Below are 23,015 nucleotides of genomic sequence, written 5' to 3' on the forward strand. Positions count from 1 at the left end.
GCCTTTCTAGGTTTTCCTTAATCTTAGTGCCATCTCAAGTCAAATTTATAAGAATACAAGTCATTCCCCAATTGATAAATGATCAAAGGATATGAACAGGCAGTTCTCAGATGAAGAAATTAAAGCCATCTAGAGTCATATGAAAAAATACTCTAAATCACTATTGATTAGAGAAATGCAAATCATAACAAATCTGAGGTACCACATCACATCTATCAGATTGGCCAACATGACAAAACAGGTAAATGATAAATGTGGGAGAAGATGTGGGAAAATTGGAATACTAATGTATTGTTGGTGGAGTTGTGAACTAACCCAACCATTTTGGAGAGCAATTTGGAACTATGCCCAAAGGGCTATCAAAATGTGCACATCCCTTTGACCCAGCAATAGCACTTCTAGGACTATATCCCAAAGAGATCACAAAAATGGGAAAAGGACCCACATGTACAAAAATATTTATAGCAGTTCTTTTTGTGGTGGCAAAGAATTGGAAATTGAGAGGATGCCCATCAGTTGGGGAATAGCTGAACAAGTTGTGGTATATGAATGTAATAGAATACTATTGTTCTATAAGAAATGATGAGCAGGTGGACTTCAGAAAAACCTGGAAAGACTTGTATAGCCTGATGCTGAGTGAAATGAGCAGAACCAGGAGAACGTTGTACAGAGTAATAGTCACGTTGTGCGATGACTAATATTGATAGACTTAACCCTTCTCAGCAATACAAGGATCTAAGACATCTCCAAAAGTCTCATGATGGAAAATGCTATCCACATCCAAAGAAAGAACTAAGGAGTTTGAATGCAGATCTAAGCTTTCTTTTCTTCTGTTTTGTTTTGTTTTCTTTTTCTAGTGGTTCTTCCCATTGGTTCTAATTTTTCCTTACAACAAGACTAATGTGAAAATGTTTAACAGGAATGTATATGTCTAGCCTATATCACGTCATCTTTGGGAGGGAGGTTGAGAAGGAGGGGGACAAAAATTTAAAACTCAAAAGCTTATGGAAGTGATTGTTGATAACCCAAAATAAATTAATAAAAAAGAAAAAAAGGGAAAAAAATCTTAGTGCCTTGTCCAATTGATCCTGTTTCACATTACTCGTACACAGTTGTTTTCAAGTTGTCTTCCCCACTAGGCTTTAACCTTTTTCAGTTGGGATTGTGTTTCTGACTTATTTTTTTTCTATGCTCAGCACTTAGCACAGTGCTTGGCATATAGAAAGTGCTTTAAAAACCTTTGTTTTGGGGGCAGCTAGGTGGCACAGTGGATAGAGCACTGGCCCTGAAGTCAGGAGGACCTGAGTTCAAATCCAGCCTCAGACCAAACACCTGACACTTACTAGCAGTGTGACCCTGGGCAAGTCACTTGACCCCAATTGCCTAAAAAAACAAACAAAAAAACCTTTGTTGACTTGATTTGACTTGACAGAACCAGTCTTTTTTGCTCTGGTTATGCTATTCACACTTTGTATGAAATACTAGAAAGTGGTCTATTGCTAAATGTATTCCCTGCTCAGGCTACTGAACTGGTTGCATTCACCACAGCCTGTACCTTAGCCTCAAGCAAATCTTTCATATTTTACATAGATTCTTGCTATGCTTGTGGTGTTCTACATGATTATAGACAATTTTGGAAAGGAAAAGTTACAACTCACTTGTGTAGGAGCCTATATTTAGAATAGTGTTTTTGTAAGCAGTTTTGTTAGATGGTTTGCAGTTGCCTTCTGAAATTGCTGTTCACCAAACTACTACTGATGAATTCTTATAGAAACACCCTGACAGGCGTGAACTTCCAGTAATCATAAAAGGTTATGGCCAAACTTGGTTCCTCTAAGAAGCTTCCCAGCAAAGATTTAAAAAAGTACTCGATGAAGCAGTGATCAATAAAACTAAAGAGAAATACCAGGAAGCTTCTCCATTCTAGCCAAGACTGCACAAAAAGATGGCCAGAAGCCGGGAGGCAATCACAGTGGGGTCGAGTCAGGTGACTCAATAAGTGTGATCTCCGCTAAACACGGCCCAGAATCAGTGAGATCTTGGCCCTGGACTTTACGAAATACAACAGGGAACAAAGCCAGTCTCTGGTAGATCTCCACTGCACAAGAAGACAGGGACAGGAGACTATGCAGGGCTCCAGGAGTCCAAAATCTAGCGTGATCTCTAGTCAGGGCTACAGCAGGAGAAAAAAACCAGCTCCAAGGTAGAGGGAGATGGTGCGGTGCGCCTTGGCAACCTGCAACAGGAGGCTCTCCAAAGGTTCCCGAATCCATCCTGATTTCTAATATTCAGTGGTTACCTGAGAGGTTCAAGAAGAGATCAAGAAGTCAGTGCGATCTCTAATACATGGTGAGGGCCGGTCATAGCTAGAGCAATAGACAAAAAGCCAACGTGAAGTTAGGGGCTGGGTGAATAGATGGAGATGGAACTGAGGCCAGGGCCTACACTGGGTCACCAAAAGATGGGAGGAAGAAGCTAGGGATTGAAACAGCAGCGGAAGGAGCCTAATCCCAGCTCTGAGCATCAAGGAGGGAGGGGGTTAGGGGGAGGCACCAGAAACTAGTCACACATCCAGAGCTGTGGCACAACAACGGCGGAGATGGTGGTATTTAGACTACAGAGGGGACAAGATCAAGGCTTAGACAATTCACTCAAGACTTAAGAGAAGGCAGAACTTGACCCTCGTACAAAGTCTAGATCCAGGGACTGAGGCTGAAGTCATGACTTAGCAGAAGAAAACTAATAAAGTGAAGAAATATTATGTGTTAAGAGATGCCTAAGAGGTAAACCCAGAAGAGAGTAAGGAACTCTACACTAAACACTAGTAGAAACTTGAGGGAAAGCATCTTGGCCACAAGGGCTAAAATTGTGCATTGAAGAAATGGAGTAAGAGATTTTAAAAAATTAAATTAGTGCTGCTGAGGAAAAAAAAGATGGTTCAGTGGATAGGGCACTGGACTTGGAGACTGGACCTTGGACAATAACTAGCTATGTGACCCCAGGCAAGTCATTAAAGCTCCTGATGAGTTAGTGTATGCATCTCCAAAATGAGGGAGTTGATCCTGAGGGCTTCCCTTCATTTCTAAATCAATATTCCCAGGATTCTAAAAAATAATAATAATTTAGAAGCTATGACATCTCACCCAAGTAGTAAACTCCCTAAAAAAGAAAATGGAGGAAATAGTAGTAAATGATTCAAATGAGATAACAAAAAATATGAGAACAAAATTTTTGTTTTGTTTTGTTGTTGCTGTTGTTGTTGTTTTGTTTTTCGCTGACTGAAAAAAATCAGAAGAATGTGTAAGGTAGCTATGAAAAACAAATGATTTGGGGAAAAGATCAAGGAAAGATAATTTAAAAATCATTGGACTCCCTGAAAACTATGACCAAAAACATCTCTGGATATCAAAATTTAAGAAATCATAAAGGAAAACTGCCGAGATCTATGAGAATCAAAAAGCAAAAACAGAAAAGATCTCTAAAACTCTAAACTGAAAATACTAGAAACATTCTAGTCAAAATCCAGAGCTTCCAGGCTGACTCAAAGGGGACTCCCAGTCATCCTAGCAATGCAACAGCCAGAAAAGAGTTTTTTCCCCCACCAGGGGATGCCCCTCACCTGGGTAGGCAAATAAAGGGAACACTAGGCCCCTCAAGGCATAACAACGTGGCGAGGGGGTCTAAGATGCAATTGCTCATGGTGGGGCTGTGGTTATAAATCTAAAAATATAATTTTGCATAATTTATTTGCATATTCAATGTCATACAAATCAATCTAGCAAAGAGTTAATCTAATGAACTAGAAAAAGCAATAACAATTCATCAGAAGGAACAAAAAGTCAAGAAACTCGGGAAATCATGGGGAAAAAGTTGGAAGGAAGCTTGTCTAGCAGCACCATATCTCAAACTATACTATAAAGCAGAAATGGGAAAAGTTGGCTGGTGGTATGGATGACGTATACAAGCTACAGAAGCCAAAGACCATACCGTTCAACAAAACTAGAGTCAATGACTTTGGGGTAAGGCCTCTCTGACAAAAATTGCTGGGAAAAGGGACAGCTAGGTGGCGCAGTGGTTAGAGCACTGGCCCTGGATTCAGAGGACCTGAGTTCAAATCCAGCCTCAGACACATAACATTCACTAGTTGTGTGACCCTGGTCAAGTCACTTAACCCCACTGCCTAACCAAAAACAAAACAAAACAACAACAACAACGACACAAAACAAAACAAAAAACAAGAAAAACTGCTGGGAAAACTGGCAAGTAAACTGGCAGAAATTAGACTTAAAGTCTTATACCTTACACCATAAGGAGCTTCAAAGGCATATATAACCTAAAATATAAAAGGTCATATCATAAACAAATTAGAGAAAGGAAGGACTTTCACAACTATAGACAGAATGTTTTAAACTAAATAAGGCATAACCTTATTGATAGCATGCCAGGCCCTTCTATGCTCCACTATCTTTCACAGAGATGATCATAAAAGACAAGACAGACAGTAATATAATGTAAAATTTAAAAGCTTTTTGTACAACTCAAAATCAACGCAATTAGAAGTACAAGAGAATTACAGAAAAAAATCTTTGCAAAAAATTTCTCACAGAGGTCTGATATTCCAGACATGCAGGAAATTGATACAAATCTATTAAAAGCCATTCCCTAATAGATAAATGCTCAAAGGATATGAATAGTCAGTTCTCAAAAGAAGAAAGGCAAGCTATCAACAACTATCTAAAAGATATCCCAAACTACTACTACCACTACCACTACCACCACTATTACCACCACTACCAGAAATATAAATTGAAATGTTTCTAAGGTTCCATTTCATTGCCACTGTATTGGCTATATGACAAATAAGGAAAAAGGCAAGTGTTAAAAGCACTGTAGGTATACACACCATCAACAGTGATTTAGTGTACTTGTGAAGTGACTCAACTATTCTGGAAGAAGGAGTTAGATGTTGGAAAGAAATGTAAAGAAATGGAAGCTTTAGAAGGACCTTTTATGAATTTAACGGGTGCAAGAGACAGAGATTTAAAATGGTTGTTGTGTATTATGGTAGAGCTGTAAACCAATGCAATACTTACTCATATTAATTAATTTAAAAATACAGTCTACTTTAATCATAAGCATTGAAATTTTTGCTGTGTGAAGTAGTACTTACTGGGACTGTAAAAGTGACATATTTATTACCAGTGATTTCACTTTAATCTTGATGAAGGCATAACAGATCATGAAAGGGAAAATACTAGAGACACCTGACTTAAAGCTGAGTAGAGCATCCAAATTTAAAACCAGTTTGGGATCACACAGACCCATTACCTCTATTGTTTTGCTTTTCCTTTTTCAGAGGATAAGTTTTTCATCTGTCACACCACAATTCTGGTTATTATATCCCTTGAACAGTGGGAATTTAAAGTGTATAAATCATCTGTTCCAAAAAGAGCTCTGGGAGCAGCTAGGAGGCACAGTGGATGGAGCACCAACCCTGCAGTCAGAAGGACCTGAGTTCAAATTCGGCCACTTGACACTTACTAGCTGTGTGACCCGGGTTTGGGCAAGTCACTTAACCCCTTGCCAAAAAGCAAAAAGAGCTCTGATTTTTAACCTAGTGTCAGAATTTAGGAAGTCCTATCCTACCATATCTATTAAAGGATAGTCTGTAACTTTCAGACCTGGGTCTGAAAGAATATCTTAGCATTGTTACCAAAATGTCCTTGTCTTTCCCTCTCTTACAGAAAAATTTCTCTACTTACTACTGAAGAAACTTAAGTGCATTATTAATATCAGAGTTGTCAACAGGTCCTGCACTCACTGTGATAAGAATGTATGGGTGGAAGAAAAACTTTCTCATAAGGATTAGCCACTTGCAAGTTGTTATATGTATTCAGCCCAACAAATGGTTCTATGTGAAGGTACAAATCTTCTTTGGGACTTTGCCAGAAATATTTCTCAAGTCTTCCTCAGCACCAATACTGGCTAAATTGTGTCAAGGTCTCTCAAATAGAGTACACACTTTCTGTTGCAAGAGGACATCAACTCTCTTGGACTGCCACTATTTGTCTCACCTGAAAAAGCCCTACTAACTGGGGGCAGGACCAGTACTTCCAACACAGAAATTCAAATCCAGTGGTGAGACAAGAACCTGCCAGCAAAGATACACCACAGCAACTCTGCTATGCTCTGTGGGCAAAGACCAGCTCCTAGCTGACAGAGTCAGACACAACTGAAACAACTGAATAACAACAACAAAAGATTAGGCTTTTAGCTAATATCCTAGAGTAGTCGTGTCAAACTCTAATAAAAATGGATCACCGCCAGCAGCCTATTTACCTAGAACACCACAAATTAACATTACTTATGTTGTACTATATTTTAATTTATTTTTTAAAAAATATTTCCCAATTACATTTTAATCTGATTCTCCAAGTTTGACACCTCTGTTTAGAGCAAATAAGCAAAATGGTGCAGCCAGTTTCCTCAACAACTTACAGCCAAAGTGGCGGCCGAAGAAATCAAAGGAAAAGGACTCATGTAAAAAAAAAAAATTAATTATAGCAGCTCTTTTTTGTAGTGACAAAGAACCAGACTCTAAGAAGGTACCCATCAACTGGGAAGTGACTGAACAAACTGGTATATGAATGAAATGGAATAATATTCTGCCAAAAGAAATGAAAAAAAAAAGGAGGGGGGAGGGAGAGAGTTTCAGAGAAACCTGGGAAGGCACGTGTGAACTGATGCACAGGGAAATGAGCAGAACCAGGAGAACAATTTATACAAAACAACAACATTGTAAAGACAATCAACTATGAAACACTTCAGAACTCTGATTAATGCAATGACCAAAACCACAATTCTAAAGAACCCATGGTGATACATGGTACTCCATCTCCTGTCAGAAAGGCTGATGAACTCAGGATGAAGATTGTGACATTTTTTTATATAACTAATGTGGACATTTGTGTTGATATGCACACACATATAATATACATATATATATAATACACATATATACAAATATACATAAATATGTGTATGATGCAACAGTTTTGTTTTTCTTTTCTTTTGTTATCCTTTTAATTGGGAAAGGTAGAAGGGAGAGAAAACAGATGCTTATTAATTGAAAAAAAATTTTTTAACAGTGTATATAAGATTTTGACTCTTAGGAAATTTTAATTGTATCCAACATTTTCATTGTAATCAGTAGCCACTGGTTTACTTCTGCATTTTATAATATAAAGGCTTAACATAAAAAGTTACAATCTAGAGCTCTTCACTCAGAGTCAAGATCTGTCCATCAAATTCTCTATGGAATTATTTGTACCAAATTAACAAAAATGACTTGACAGACTTTGATCCAAAATCAGAATTTTTTTCTTCCACATCTACTACTGTATTTGTGAACCAGAAGAAAACCTGTTTGACTGTCCCCAGATAATATCTCATTTGATTCCCACGACAGCCCTGGGAGGTAGATGCTATTATTACTCCCATTTCACAGACAAGGAAACTGAGGCAGATAGAGGTTAAGTTACTTGCTCCAGGTCACACAGACAGTAAATGAGTGAGGCCAAATTTGAACTCAAGTATTCCTGACTCTAGGCCTAGAGCTCTACCTACTGTACAACTTAGCTGTCTCCAGGATGCATATTTTTAATTTAATTTTTTTCAATGAACAAAAATCTATTTTCTCTCCCTCAACCCACATTGAGAAAAATAAAAACAAACTTTTTTGTAACAAATATAGAGAGTCAAGCAAAACAAATTCTCACATTGGTCATGTCCAAAATATATAAATGTCTCATTCCGTCCCATGAGTCCATCTTCTCTCTGTCAGAATAGCATGCTTTATCAGTCCTGTGGAATCATGGCTGGTCATTGATTAAAGTTAAGTCTCTTAAAGCTGTTTGTCTTTACAATGTTGTTAAATAAATTGTTCTCCCAGTTCTGCTCATTCTGCATTATTTTGTACTAGCCTTCTCATGTTTCTCTGAAACCATCCTCTCGATCATTCCTTATAATAAACATTCATATAACACAATTTTTTCAACCAATCCCCAAGGGGTACCTCCTTAATATCCAGGATTTTTTTCCCCACCATAAAAAGAACTGCTATAGATATTTTTGTACCTATGTGTCTTTTTTTTTTCTTTAATCTGAATAGTACTATCACTGGGTCAAAGGGAATGTACAGTATGAACAATAACTTTTATGGTGTAGTTTCAGGAAGAAAAGCTTTTAAAAGACCTCATAACCCATTTCAGTGGCAAGAAGTCCTTGCTCTGGTTCCTGTTATACTCTGGAAACCTGCTGAGGTCTTACAGAAGAATCATGGCGGCAGAACAAGAGTTTCTATAAGTCACCTTCAAACCCCGCTTCCCTCTTTTCTTCTCTTCCTTCCTCCTTTCCTCCCCTCCTCCCCCCATAATTTAGAATTGCAGAGTTCCAAATTGGATCCATCCAGAATAGGTTTGACATTCTTTTAACCACCTATCAAGTCCACTTGGGGGGGAGGGAAAGGGGAGGGGAGGCTTAGACATGACTCAGCTCCTCCTCCCAGAAGTCAGCAGTAATACAGCTAAGCAGACTTCAACAGAACATAAATGGTGAAACACTCAGCCTAATCTAACAAAACAAGAAACACTTACCATTTATATTGAAACATTTCAACTGATGGCTCATGACAGAATACAGAAAAACTCAAAATCTCAAAAGGATTTATGACCTCACTGATTCAGGAGTTCCCTCCAATGATACAGATGTCCATGTATCCATGACATCTATAGAATGAAGAGTGCTAAAATCAAACAATCATGTCTAAATGAAATAAGTAACTTATCCTACTTACCAGCTTGAAATTGAGACTAATAATACAAACTAAACCTCCCTCCTCTGCTATGCTTACTTCCATTAGGGGAGATTTAAAAGGAATAGAATGACCTGAAAACTTAGGGAAAAGAGATAACATAAACATGCTAGTGACAAGACAGTAATGAAAAGCTACATCTTCTCTCTGAGATTCTTGGCCAATTTAATTTAATTGAGAACTCCACAGTGACTGAGTCAAGTCTAAAGAAAAGTAAAACTTAAATATGATTAAATCATTCTTTCTATGAAGTAACATTACAAAGATATCTGTTTAAAAGATGTTTTACCAAAAATAACAACAAAACCCTCCTAGATTAGCTTGGTGCTAATACTGAACCACCTTCATCCTGACTAAGTCATTCTGACCCTCAGGTAATTTTATTTTCAAGTACCATTGAAGCGAATTTAATTTTCTTCTCTGGAGAAACAGTGGTAGGCAGCTGAAACCTGAAAAATTATGATTCATGTGAAAAGACAGAACTATGAGAAATTGTTTAAGAAAGGTTTAACATACAAAGTCTAATATGCTTTATCCCTCCTATTAATAAATAAATCTAATCATTTTCTAAAAGTGATGATCTATAGCAGGAGTTCTTAAGCATTTTGACGTCATGGACCTCTGTGGCAATTTAATGAAGCCTACTATCACTGTGGTTTGTTGTGGTTCATCGTTCTACAGCCCTCCCTGGACCATAAGTGCTTAGCTCCTAACATCAGGAGAAGAAATTCATGATGGAAAGAAATGATAAATTTCAATTAGAAGGTAATGAAAATAAGACAAAATTTTCCTCCATCCAAGTTCAATGACTCCTTTAAATCTGTCTGTGGATCTCCAACTAAGGTACCCCTGAATTCTATAATTTTTAAAACTGGAAATTCATTAAAACACATCATTTGCTGTTCAAACAATTAAAGAGGCATTATTTATTGGCGCCAAAAATTAAAATTTGAGCTATAGGCTCAACAGAAAATAGAAAACAACTTGCCTAAGTGGAATCATGTTTTCCTCTTAATTATGCCAAATACTGAATAACTTAGTGGAAGGATATAATGTCATATCTGTAATGCCTTTGGACTTGATATAGCCACTTAGAAAAACCTGCTGTGTACAGTTCTGAAGTAGCTTGCAAAGTCTTCTGCATATTTACTAAGCAGTTCAATATCGTGCATTTTTGTTAGATTAACTCAGAGGCCCTAAATAGACTGATGAAAAAAAGAAAAGAAAAGAGAAGTCCATGGAACATGGCTCTCATCCATTATTTTAGAAATACTAAACCATTAAGGAGGAGAGCTTGGCTATGGAAGGTGAAGCATCTCCTGTAGCAGGTACTCAGATGAAGTGACACATATTTTTCTTTAGCAGTTTTGCCAAAACAAATGAGACCAAAATCTGTTCTACTACACAGTGATTTTCTCTTCCTCCTTTGAAGGGATGTCCCTTCAGGCTGGTTACAGTCTTACAGAACAGCCCTTTTAAAGCTGTTAAAGCTAAAATCTCATACCTTAGCATGAATGGTTCCGTATTCTATAAGCCTTCTTGGCCTCTAAGTGCTTAGCTCATAACACCCAAAGAAGAAATCTTATTCATGGTGTGAAAGATGCAGTAATGGAAGCCCCAGCATCCAAAAAGAAGTCTGAACAATCACCTTAAGCACTTTTGTTGTTGTTCAGTTGTGTCTGACTCTTTGTAACCCCATTTGGGGTTTTCTTGGCAAGAATACTGGAATAGTTTGCCATTTCCTTCTCCAGCTCATTTTAAAGGTGAAGAAACTGAGGCAAACAAGGTGAAGTGACTTGTCCAGTGTCACACAGCTGGGAAGTGTCTGAAGCTGGGTTTGAACTCGGGTCTTCCTAACACTAGGCTTGGTGCTCTATCCACTGCACCACCCAGCTACCTACCTTAAGCAGATAAAGTTAAAAGAAACTGAAACCTTGGCATTAGGAACTGGGTGTGTGATTGTACCTTTCAGTGCTCTAGACCAGAGGTGTCAAAAACTCTGTCAATGGGTCCCACTATGGCCCAAACCAGATTAAAGTGTAACCAGGAAATAGTTAACAAAATTAGTGAAAACACAATAAAGCATACATAATGATAATTTGTGATTTTCTAAGTCAATATACTGCCCACAGACATCCTTATAGATAGCTTAGTGGCCCCTTTTCTATTTGAGTTTCACATCCTTGCTATAGGCAACTGTCTTAAGACTTTAAGTTACAGAAGAACTGCTGATCTGCATTGGTAGAATTTCCATACCTGGAGCTCTCAACATGAGTAAAATCGGAGGTTCAACCTACAACCCCCTACAACCCACCTTCCTTCCCTTCCTAGGTCTTATGAGAAGTATCTAGATCAGGCATTTCCTGCTAAAATAACTTTTTGCGATAAAATTATCTTCAAGGCAGATTATGATGTCTCCTTGTTTTTGAAAATGCATGCTTTCTTCATGGCAAATGATGAAATTCTAGGGAAAGGGAGAAAGGAATAAACATTTATACAGCACCTACTACATGCCAAGCACTGTACTAAGTATTTAACAAATATTATCTCATTTGATCCTCACAACAATCCTGAGAGGTAGGTGCTGTTATTATACTCATTTTATATTGAAGCAAACTGAGGCAAATAAAGGTTATAAGTAACTTGCCCAGGATTACACAGCTAGTTAATAAGTGTCTGAGGTCACATATGAAAAATGACAACGAAGATCTGTGGAGCCACAGTGACAGGCTTTTACTACCTCCGAGGACAGAGATTTTTAACCTTTTTGTGTGTCATGTTTGCCTCTGGCAGTCTGGTGAAGTTTATGGACCCCTGCCTGGAATAATATCTTTAAGTAATTAAAATAAAATATATAAATTGCAAAGAAAAACAATGACAATCAAATATAGTTGACAAAATATTACCTGTATATTAAGAACTTTGGACATTAATGGCAGTGGGGTCAGACCCTAAACTCTTAGAAGTCTAAATGCACAGAAGTTCTATAAACAAAAGACTCTTTCAACGCTCACAGTGTCTCTATCAGACCATAAAAATGAAGACACTTCACTAATAAAAAAATTTTCATTTGTTCCCAAATTAAAGATTATGAATAGGGAGACATGGACTTTGACAATGAAACCATAACCTTCTAGGTAACTGAGTTGAGGGTTTTTTAAAAGTCACCCAATTATGTCATATCTGTAGTTTCCCCCAAAAGTCCCTGAAAGTTCCTTTCTGCTTGTAAGATCATATATAGTCAAAAGGGGATTTACAGACCAATGCCCAGTACCAAAGCTATGCATCAGTGAAGTCCAAGAGCCTATGCTTATCTTAGCCACTTAGAAAATCAGCAAAAACCAGGAAGGTTTCTTTATGAATTCAATTAAAACATCAATACTTAACCTGCCAGACTAGCAAAATGAATATGCCCTTCAGAGAGTTTCCCTTCTTGCTGAATCAGGATCTTTTGGCTCTAACGTACATCCTAGACCACTCTGCTAATTGTTTCCTAGATGGTCAGCTACTCAAGAAATGGCTTTATCTCTACAATATTTCTTAGAGGTAGAATGCAACTTTTATTTCCCTGTGTGACACAAAAGAGAAACCTACTTTGTCCATGTGATAGGGGCAATTACAGTTCATATTAGTTTAAAGCTTAAAATATTTAATTGACTATAAAATGAATGTCTCCAGGCAGAACATAACCATGAGGAAAGCAACAATGCTTTTTTCTTTTGAAAGGGAACTTTACTGCAGTTTGAGTTTTTCTTAAGAAAAATCTTCCATAATGAATTCCCAATATCATTCTCAATATCAGTTCACTAAAATGTACAAAAAGTACATTTCTCCCTTGTTCCCAAATAATATTTATTTATGTCTTTTTACAACATTAGAGTAACTTTATAATATAGCACAAAAAAAATCCATTGAATCGTCCACTACATAAAAAAAAATTTGAGCCAACCAATAAAGAGACGGGAGTCTGATAGTATATGCAGCATTCTGCATCCATAGTCCCCCAACTATATTTCTCTGAGAGCAAGACTGGTGACTGTAATTGATTTGAATCCTATGGTATTTTTATGTTGTTTTCATTATTATCATATGTCTACCCATGTCAGTTGGTCGACAGTCAACACGTATTTATGCAGCACTGAGCATGTATTACGCATGGTGCTAAGTGCTGGGGATACAAAGAAAGGCAGAAAACACAGTTGCTACCAACAAAGGGCTCATTTTCTACTGGAAGAGACAATATGAAAAAAAAATGTACATACAAGATATATACAGTGTGAATGGAAGATAATCTCAGGGAAAAGACTCTAGTAGTGGGAAAGCAACAGGGACTAGGAAAAGCCTACTGTAGGATATAGGATTTGAGTTGTCTTAAAGGGTGCCAGGGGGTGGAGGGAAGTGAGGAGGGAGAGCATTCCAGGCATGGGAGAAAGGATTTTTTTTGCCATATAACATCTCATAATAATAATAATAATAATGATAATAGCTTCTATTTATACTGTGTTTCATGGTTATAAAGAGCTTTATAAACATTATCTTATTTCATCTGTGAGGCTGTACTGCAAAGATTATTATTTCCATTTTCTAGATGTAGAAATATGCTCACAGAGGTTGAATTAACTTGTCAAAAGATTACACAGCTACTTGGCTGCCACAGAGTTAGGATTCAAATCCAGGTCTCCTGATTTTAAGACATCACAGAGAATAAAGTAGTCCACAGAAGTTCATTTTCAAATAAATGTAACATTCATTTAAGCACTAAAATGTAAAAATTTTAATGATTTTTGATGAAAACCTTTCTAAAATGCATTACATACTTCCCTGCCTTCTCAAATTAGGTGTATTGAAGGTAATTTAACTTTTTCTTAATGGCTTAGGATCATCATCATGAACATCAATTTCTATAATCCTCTAATATAGCGATGCCCTTAGGAAATAATGGAGGTATGTGAGGCTACTTGATAAATAGCATTAGACTGTCATGCTTTATAAGTTTGGAGGTCTCCTTTAAAATTTTTTTCCCCTTCCCTCTTTCAATAGTATTAAGCTGCTTTCACTGTGCATCCCTTCAGATCTGCTACTTCTAATGCCCTGTGATTCTAGAAATGAGATAATAAAATTCACTAGAATTGTTTGTAAAGTAAGAGTAAATAGGTTCAGCTCAGTGTACAGTCTTTGTGATAAACACAATGGGCAGCTGAAAGGCTTTTGTTAAGTATTTTCTGGTTCTTGGATATATTTAGGACTTGATTCAATTCAACTCAATAACTCTGTACTGAGTGCCTACTATGTTTAAGAATGATACTAAAGGGATACAAAGACAAAAATGACACAGTCCCATCTTCAAAGAGATGACAATCTACTGGGAGAAGGAACATGTTTACAGATAAAAAAACCCAAAATTACATTAAATAAATACAAAGTAATTGGGGGATGCTAACAACTGTTAGGGCTCATGAAAGGGCTTCTGTGAGTGCTGGCATTTGAATTGATCTTAAGGGAGTTAGGGATTCTAAGAAACAGATGTAAGAAAGGATAATACATTCTAAGCATGGGACCAGCTTCATGCAAAGACATGGTATTGACACAGAATTTGGGGGAACAACAAGTAAGCCAGTTAAATGGAATACACAGTATAGGAAAGGAGGCAACAAGAAATAAGTCTGGAAGGGCAAAACAGAGTTAGACTGCTAAAGCCTTTAAAAACAAGGCTGAAAATAATTAAGATTGTTGGAGAGAGCCCCCAAGAAAAGTGAGTTTTTTAAGTACTAAATTTTTTTTTTGTCCTCTATGGAACTTCAAAGAAGGGGAACTCACCAAGTGTTTTTTCAATGGTTAATCTGAGTGGAACTTAAGGAAGTTTCACATGTGGATTTTGAGGTAAAAGAGGTAAATTTTCTTTCAAAAATATGTTCAAAGATTGTTAGGGCTGGAAGGAATCTTTTTTTTTTCCCCAAGGCAATTGGGGTTGAGTGACTTGCCCAGGGTCACACAGCTAGAGGGTGACAAGTATCTGGTCTGAGATTAGATTTGAACTCAGGTCCTCCTGACTCCAAGGCTGGAGCTCTATCCACTGTGCCACCTAGCTTGGAAGGAAGCGTAGAGATCATTTTGATTCAAATTCCTCACTTTACAGAGGAGGACGCAGAAACCCAGAGAAATGAAGCAACTAACCCAAGGTTACACAGTAATAATGTCAGGATCCAAAACCACATCCATAAACTCCAAACCATTTTACCATGAACCACAGCTGCCTCCCCAGTACTGCTCATTTCAAAATAATACCTCACTACTATGTGCTTCCTGGGATGAGGAGGCTGGGGAACGAATAGGGCTACTGCATGTTACCTTAAAAAGTGATGTGCTCTCTACTTTGGCTGGTTCAAAGATATTTAGCACTGGGAGGTAGTGATAGGGGGCAGCTAGATCACTCAGTGGATACAGCACTGAGGTTGGAATCAGGAAGACTCATCTTCCTGAGCGCAAATCCGGCCTCAGACACTTACTAGCTGTATGACCCTGAGCAAGTCACTTTACTCTGTTTGCCTCAGTTTCCTCATTTGTAAAATGAGCTAGAAAAGGAAATGTCAAACCTCTCTAGTATATTTGCCAAGAAAACCCCAAAACAGGGTCACGGAGAGTCAGACACAACTGAGATGACTGAACAACAAGAAGGCAGTGAAAGGGTAAAGCAGTAAGGCTCCAAAGTTTCAACTAAAAAGGCTATCCCCAGAGGTTCAATGAGAATATTTTTACTGATTCCACAAATGATTATTGAGGGTTAATAAGTAGAATGATTTGCTGATGAACTATTAAACTGCTAAAAAAAATCAAATTTAAGATTTTTCTATTTCAGCATCTGGTAGATCTACTTTCTCATACTATCAGTCAATGAAATGATAGATATCAATGGAATGTTATCAATAATGAAATTTATCTCAGCAGGGTAGCATGATATGGTACAAAGAACAATGCCTCCAGAGTCAAAGGACTTGGGTTCAAATCCCACTTCTTCTGACCCGAGAGACTCTGGCTAAGACACTTAACCACTCTACTCTCTGTTTTCTCAGTTGTGAAGTAGGAGACCATAAAGTTATAAGTTTAGAGTTAGAAGTCATCACAACCAACCCTTTAATTCCACAGTTGAGGTTACTGATGTTCAGAGAGGCTTAAGGCAAAATATGAACTCGGATGTTCTTGACTTCAAGCACTCTATCCAGCATGTTGGCCTCAAAGGTCCCTTCTGGCTTTAAATCTAGGATCTTGTGGTATGAGATGTGGTAGATAACATTTTGAGATGCTTGAACACAATATTTTGTGGTTGTTCAATTGTTTCAGTCATGTCTGACTCTTTACGACCCCATTTTGGGGTTTTCTTGGCAAAAATATAGGAATAGTTTATCATTTCTTTCTCTAGCTTATTTTACAGATGAGGAACTGAGGCAAACAGGGTTAAGTGATTTGCTCAAGGTCACATAGTTAGTAAGTAGATGGATGTGACCTCATGAAGATGAGTCTTCCTGATTCCAAGCCCAGGGCTCTATCCACTATACCACCTAGCTGTTCTGGATGCAATATAGTGCTTCCAAAAAAGAAATAGAAGCTTTTGTATGTATTCTTTCCAGCCAGTATCACAACACACACAAGATAAAAGAGATCAGGGAAAACAGATCTTTATTATTACCACAAAAAATTAAGATTCCACTGCATTTTAGAAAAGAGATCCCAGACACGATGGAATTAGAACAGAATGCTTGGCCTTGAGTCAGAAGACTTGTATTCGAACGTGGCACCTTATACTTCCTGGGATTGTGATCTTGAGCAAGTCATTTAACTTATGTCTGTTTCCTCAACTGTAAAATGGGAATAATAAAAGCATCTACCTCTCAGAGTTACTGTGGGGATCATATGAAAGCAGAGATATAATATTTGTAAAGCACTCAGCACAGTGCACGTCATATAGTAGATACTTAATAAATGTTTGTTTCCTCTTCTAACTCCCTCAATTCCCAAAGAAATGGAGGCCCAGAAAGGGGAAGTGATGTCCCCAAGGTTATGCAATTTAATTCAATAACTTATTAAGGCCCTGCTATGTGAAAAGCATTAGGCTAGACACTAGACAGAAAAATAAATCCCCGCTCTCAAGAAGCTTAGATTCTACTGAGGAATACAGCACGCAAACAGATAATAAAATATGTGATAATGTGAGGGGAGGAAGAGTGGAAAGGACTCCCACATAAGGGACTACCTGGGTTGGGCCTTGAAGAAGCTAAGGGTTCACAGAGGTGGAAATGAGGAGGGAGTAAATTCTAAGCATGAAAGATTGCTTCTGCAATGGTATGGAGGACAAAGATGGAATGCTAACTTTCAGGAAGAACAAGGGCTGAAAATAATTAAAAACAATGTTGAAGGAATGTAGAAAGTATAAAGCATGAGTGTGGTGAAATAAGCAGGAAAGGCTGGAGGCAGACTGTGAAGTGATTTAAAGGCCAAGCCCGGAGCTGCATTTTATCCAAGAGGCAACAAGAAATCACAGAAAATTATTGGAGGAAAGAAGGCAGGAAAAGGTGGAACAGTGAGAAGGCCCCGGTCAGGTTTGTGCTTTGGGATGTTCATTTTGGCAGCCAAGGGGAGGATGGAGCAGATCGGGGAGAGATTGGAAGCAAAGAGATCAATAAAAAATACCAACTACTTCAATACTCCAAGTGAGAGGTGATAAGAGCTTGAACTTGAGGAGTGACTACACGAATAAATGATGGACACGAGCTATATCGTGGAGGTAGAAACAAGACTTGGCAATGGACTAGATACAGATAGTGGTGAAGAGAGAATGAAGAGCTGCGACCAAAAGTTGATCTCTACTAGACTGTGCTCTTCCTCCACCACGTGACGTCCCTTCACTCAACCGGAGGCTGCACTGGGCTAAGTCAATAATACAGTCCTATACTCTGGTCACTGGGACCATGCCTCTTTTTTATTGGTCGCATTAGCAGACCCTGAATGGAATTAGAAGGGAGTAATACTCTGGTTCTTCTTTTGGTGGTTTTAATTACTACTATCCCACTTTAAAGCATGATTAGAGTGCTTATAATTATTCTTTCCAACCTTACTTCCTTCATCTTGCCCTTCTCTTCTCCCAAAAATATGAGAATACTGTAAGCATTCTAATTCCTCTCCCTTCTCTACTCCCAACAAACTCTTAACATAAAAGCATTTTTCATTAGTATAGTGGAAATAACACTTGATTGAGACTCAAAAAAACAAGATCCTAGACTAGTTTACGCAGAGAGCGTTTATACAACTAGTTGTATGATTTTGGACAAATCAATTCACTTCTCTAGGTCTCAGTCTCCTCATAATGAGGAGGGTTAATTAGATGACTTCTAAGATATCTTCTAGCTCTAAAATTTGATGACGCTATACAACATTTTCATGGGGGGGGGAGTGAGGAAACTCCCTCTACCAAAGAAGGTCAGCATCCTTTTGAAATCTGCAGCCTTAAAAGTATTGCCAGGGGCACTGAGAGGGTAAGTTATTTGCCTGTGATCACATGAGCCAGTATGTGTAAAAGGTAGAACATGAATTCAGGACTTTCTAACTCCACCCAGCATTATTCACTGTCTTGTACATAACTATTATCATCAATAATGCCCTCCTAACTATAAATCCATGGATAGTAAATGCTTTTTTTGTTCTTTGAGGCAATCAGGGTTAAGTTACTTGTCCAGAGTCACACAGCTAGTAAGTGTCTCAGGCCAGATTTGAACTCAGGTCCTACTGACTTCGGGGATTGGTGCTCTATCCAATGTGCCCCAACAGTAAACCCTTAAAAACAATTAAGCAGTATAAATACATCTTAGCTAGCTGTCTATAGAGTTTACAGAAAACCTGGATCATAGGATCAGATTCAGAATTGGAAAGACCTTTAGAAACTACCAAGTTCAACATTCTTATTTTATTTTTAAAATTTATTTTTAGTTTTCAACATTCACTTTTATAAGATTTTGAATTCTCAATTTCCCCTCCTCCCTTTCTTCCCCCTTCCCCAAGACGGCATTGCAATCTGATATAGGCTATACATGTACGATCATATTAAACATTTTCACATTAGTCATGTTGTGCAAGAAGAATCAGAACAAAAGGAGAAAACCACGAGAAAGAAAAAAAAAGAGAGAAAATAGTATGCTTTTATCCGTATTCAGACTCCATAGTTCTTTCTCTGGATATGGATAGCATTTTCCATCATGAGTCTTTTGGAACTGTCTTAGATCATTGCATTGCTAAGAAGAGCTAAGTCTATTAAAGTTGGTCATCACACAATGTTGCTGTTACTGTGTACAAGAACATTCTTATATTATAGTTGAAGAAAATGGGGCACAGGGAGGTTAAGTGAATTGTCCAGAGTCAAACAGCTAGTAAGTGTCTAAGGATGGAATTTGGGTCTTTTTGGCACTCAACAAATATATATTTGTTTCCTTCATTCTGGAGCTCCACCCAATTCACCATGGAAGCCTCCACCTACTGTTGTTCTTGGGAAAATACCTGTTTCTTTCCCATAACAATTCTTTATTTTCTTGCATGATTATAGAATATCTCAAAATTAAGGTGTGTACCAGAGTGACCCTCTAAAGATAGAAATGAAGATTAATAGGGTCAGCTCCACATCAATTAGTTATCACAAAAGGTTGCTTTTGTTTTGTTTTTTGGTGGTCAATTATCTTAGAAGGGAAAGGCAGATTGAGTTAAAGGACCTCAAGTTCTGTGCAATCAATATTCTGAATAAAGTGGACCCAGATTCACTATATATTATTATGTCTAAACTCACCTAGGCCCTAATGGCTGCATGGCTATCCTTTTATTAATCCCTTACCAATATTATCACATTCCTTATAATATACATTCTAGATTTTCTCCTCTCCATTGAAATCTCAAAACAAGTCCTGATTTTTATTCTCATTAGATGGTATGTGTGTGTGTGTGTGTGTGTGTGTGTGTGTGTGTGTGTGTACACCTGATTTCCTCAGCATTACTCTACAGAATAGGAAGAAACAGGGAGAGAAAGAGGCAGACAATGGGAGATACTCAAGTTTAGATCAGTAGGGCAACAATGGCAGGTCAAGGGAAACTAGAAAGTTTTGGGGGTAGCTAAGTGGCACAGTGGATAGAGCACCGGCCCTGAAGTCCGGAGGACCTGAGTTCAAATTCGGCCTCAGACGCTTACCAGCTGTGTGACCCTGGGCAAGTCACTTAACCCCAATTGCCCAAAAAAAAAAGTTTCTGTCTCTCTTTCTTTTTCTCTCTTTTTGTGTCTCTGTCTTTCTCATACACAATTTTTTTTTTCCTTATTTTACTTGGCATTTTATGTTTAATTTTCTAATGCACTTACCTTGTAATATGTGTTGTAGTTTGAGTTGTCCCTCCCTCCTGTACTATAATATTCATAGGGAAGGTGTCTTATCTATACTTGCCAGTGCCTAAAAGAGTACTCTGCCCACAAGGGACCCTTCATCGTAATTTCCATGGGACCTGGCAGTCCTTTTATTTCTTCCCTCAGTTAAACTAAAGAATTATGGAATTCCAAAGTTAGAAACCCAAATCACCTAACCTCTACCAAAACCATAAATACTATTTACAAAATCCCTGAAAAAATACTATCACTGATCCTGAGTGTGGAGACTTATGACGATGCAGAATTCCCAATCCCCCAAAAGATAGCATATTATGACGTACACTAAAGGTCTCTTCGAGATCTAAAATAGTGAAATGTAGAGAAAAGAAATCTGATAAGTGCTCAGTTAGCAAGAATGGTAGAAAGGAAGATGACTTATCTGAGGCATTTATTTTCCTCATATTCAGAATGGAAAAGCTTTTAAAATGAGAATTTTGATTGAGGTAACTCTTTAGTATAAGTAAGTTTCTATTTAAATGTAAACACTCAAGAGGTGAAAATGAGTGGTTTATGTATTTTCCTCATTTTGACACTCGAGAAAGACTGGATAGTGGAAGGCAGCTGTCCTCCAACATTATCTTCCAGCCAAAGAAAAGGCTAGGATTTAAAGATAAACTTCAAAGTCTTTAAGTTCTTTGCCTAAAGTAGCATCACTTTTACCTTCAAGGGAAGGGGGAGGAACAAAGAGAAACTGTGTAATAAGGTTATTTCTGTCTAGCAACTATTAATGCTTTTTCTCCCAATTTACGAACTTTAAAACAAATGATTTGTATACCTGAGTTTCATTCTCTGGGGATTTGCTATCACTGTGGTTTGTCACCCCTAAAGACAAAACACTAAAGTGGACACTCAGTTGTATCTGGCTAGATAGAAACTAAGTAAGAAACAATGAGCTGATTGTAACACACCACAGTAGATAAAATTTCTCTTTTTCTAGTAAAGTTCTGTAACATTCTTCATAAAGAAGGATAAAACTAGAATATAAAATTGGCTTCAGTCAGAAAGGAAGGGTCAAGAAGGTCCTGGATCATAACAGCATTCCTCTTCAGCACCTCCAAAAACACAAGGTTTCTACCTCATAGCTGGGTGAGGTAAAGAGGCAACAGGAAGGTTATCAGAAATTTGGCACAGGACTCAGATTCCATTCATTGCCAGAGTTTTCTTATCAGAACTCCTGAGGGCTGCAGACTGTAGAACAAACTATAACTAGATGCAATTCACAAACAGGAGAGGCCAGGAGGTGGGGATAAAAGGGAACTCAGGAGATACCAAAAGGGAGCTGCAGAAAAGAAAGAGAGATAAGCATGTGGAGAGGTGCTGAGGACAAAGGAAGGGGCCTAGAAGAGTAATTTGTTACTAGGGGCTTTTACAATCTCCAACTTTAAAAGAGTGTCTACAGCAAAGGAGAATCTCACATATTCCAAAGCCTCTGGGGAAAATATTTTCCTGAGGTCAGCACCTCTACTAAACAGTTTGATATCACCTAAGAGATGACTTTTCTATCTGAATGGATGACAAGAGACAGAGAAAATAAGGAGAAAGACTCATCTGAACTCCTGCTACAGGTAAACTGCTAAGTTAACAAAAATTGCCATACAAGTGCTTACTGTCTTTAGAGATGGCTGAATGGAGCCAGGCATGGCAAAAGCCAGTCATCTTTGTTTCTAGGGAGGCAGAGGCTGATACACTGTTTGACTTTAGGAGTTCTGAGCTGTGATAGGACTACAGTAGACTATATATCTGTTTCCATTAAGTCTGGCACCAATATGGTGGGCCCCATGGACCTGGGGACCACCAAACTGCCCAAGGAGGGGCAACTGGCCCCGCTCAGAAAAATAAAGTAGGTAAAAGCTTCCATGCTGATCCACTATGAGAAGGAATTTATGATACTTCAAAAGCCCAGTCAAATTTAAGTCACTGTCTAAGGAGCCCCTGTTATAAGGACTATAATGGTCCAAATATGGCTGAAATATGACTCCTTATTATAAGATCTAAGGTTGAGCTTGAGGGCCTTTACTCAGGGTTCCCATCTAGTAAGGGTAAGCACAAGTTAGTTTGTTTTCTATCATTCCTATTACCAATTCCTTTTCCTCATTACAGCATATAATAAAAAGGTACTGTATTCCCATACTGTTCAACCACATAAGCACCCGAGATAATAGAAACATGTCAGATAATACAAATGTAAAACTTTTTAAATACACAGTACCGTCCACCAATCTTTGAACCTTTAGAAATAACCTAGATTAGAAAAATGAGATATTTTAGTTATATTTCTTTTCCAATTCAGCATAGTTTCATCAAAGTAAAAGAAAATGATAATATCACTTACATTCAAAGGATTCTAAGAGGGGAAAGAAGTGTATTTTTAGAATCCCTTAAGAAAAATAAGGAGAGGGTATCTGCCCTACTTTATGAATTCTGAAAATATATTTCATTTCCCCAGTTCCTCAGGGGTTAACTGGTAAAAGATATGTTAATATAATGGACTATTGCCTCCAAGAATATACATTTAATGCTATTTAAAGGCTAACAATAATAACAATGCACATGCATATACTGCCTCAAGTTTATAAAGCATTTCCCTCACAAAAATGGGAGAAAAATCATGATTGTGATACAATCCTAAGATTATACTAATATTTGTTACATTTTATGCAGTAAAATGCAGCCTCCTTGAGAGCAGGGACTTTG

General features: G+C 37.8%; 1 protein-coding gene across 6 annotated transcripts in view; it reads right to left on the bottom strand.

Annotated features, from left to right (window-relative positions):
• The window catches only part of JADE3 (jade family PHD finger 3), a 187,936-nt gene that overhangs the window by 53,707 nt on the left and 111,214 nt on the right, over positions 1 to 23,015 (bottom strand). Inside the window, exon 1 of one of the 6 annotated variants that reach the window (XM_027859477.1) lies at positions 8,655 to 8,675. The exons of the other annotated variants lie outside the window; for them this stretch is intronic. Coding sequence (XP_027715278.1) covers positions 8,655 to 8,657 — 3 coding nt within the window. The 5' untranslated portion in view covers positions 8,658 to 8,675. Of the gene's footprint in view, positions 1 to 8,654; positions 8,676 to 23,015 lie in introns of those variants that run through there. 6 annotated transcript variants of the gene reach the window in all.

This window comes from Vombatus ursinus, unplaced genomic scaffold, assembly GCF_900497805.2.
Source record: "Vombatus ursinus unplaced genomic scaffold, bare-nosed wombat genome assembly UNPS02014168.1, whole genome shotgun sequence".
Taxonomy (NCBI): domain Eukaryota; kingdom Metazoa; phylum Chordata; class Mammalia; order Diprotodontia; family Vombatidae; genus Vombatus; species Vombatus ursinus.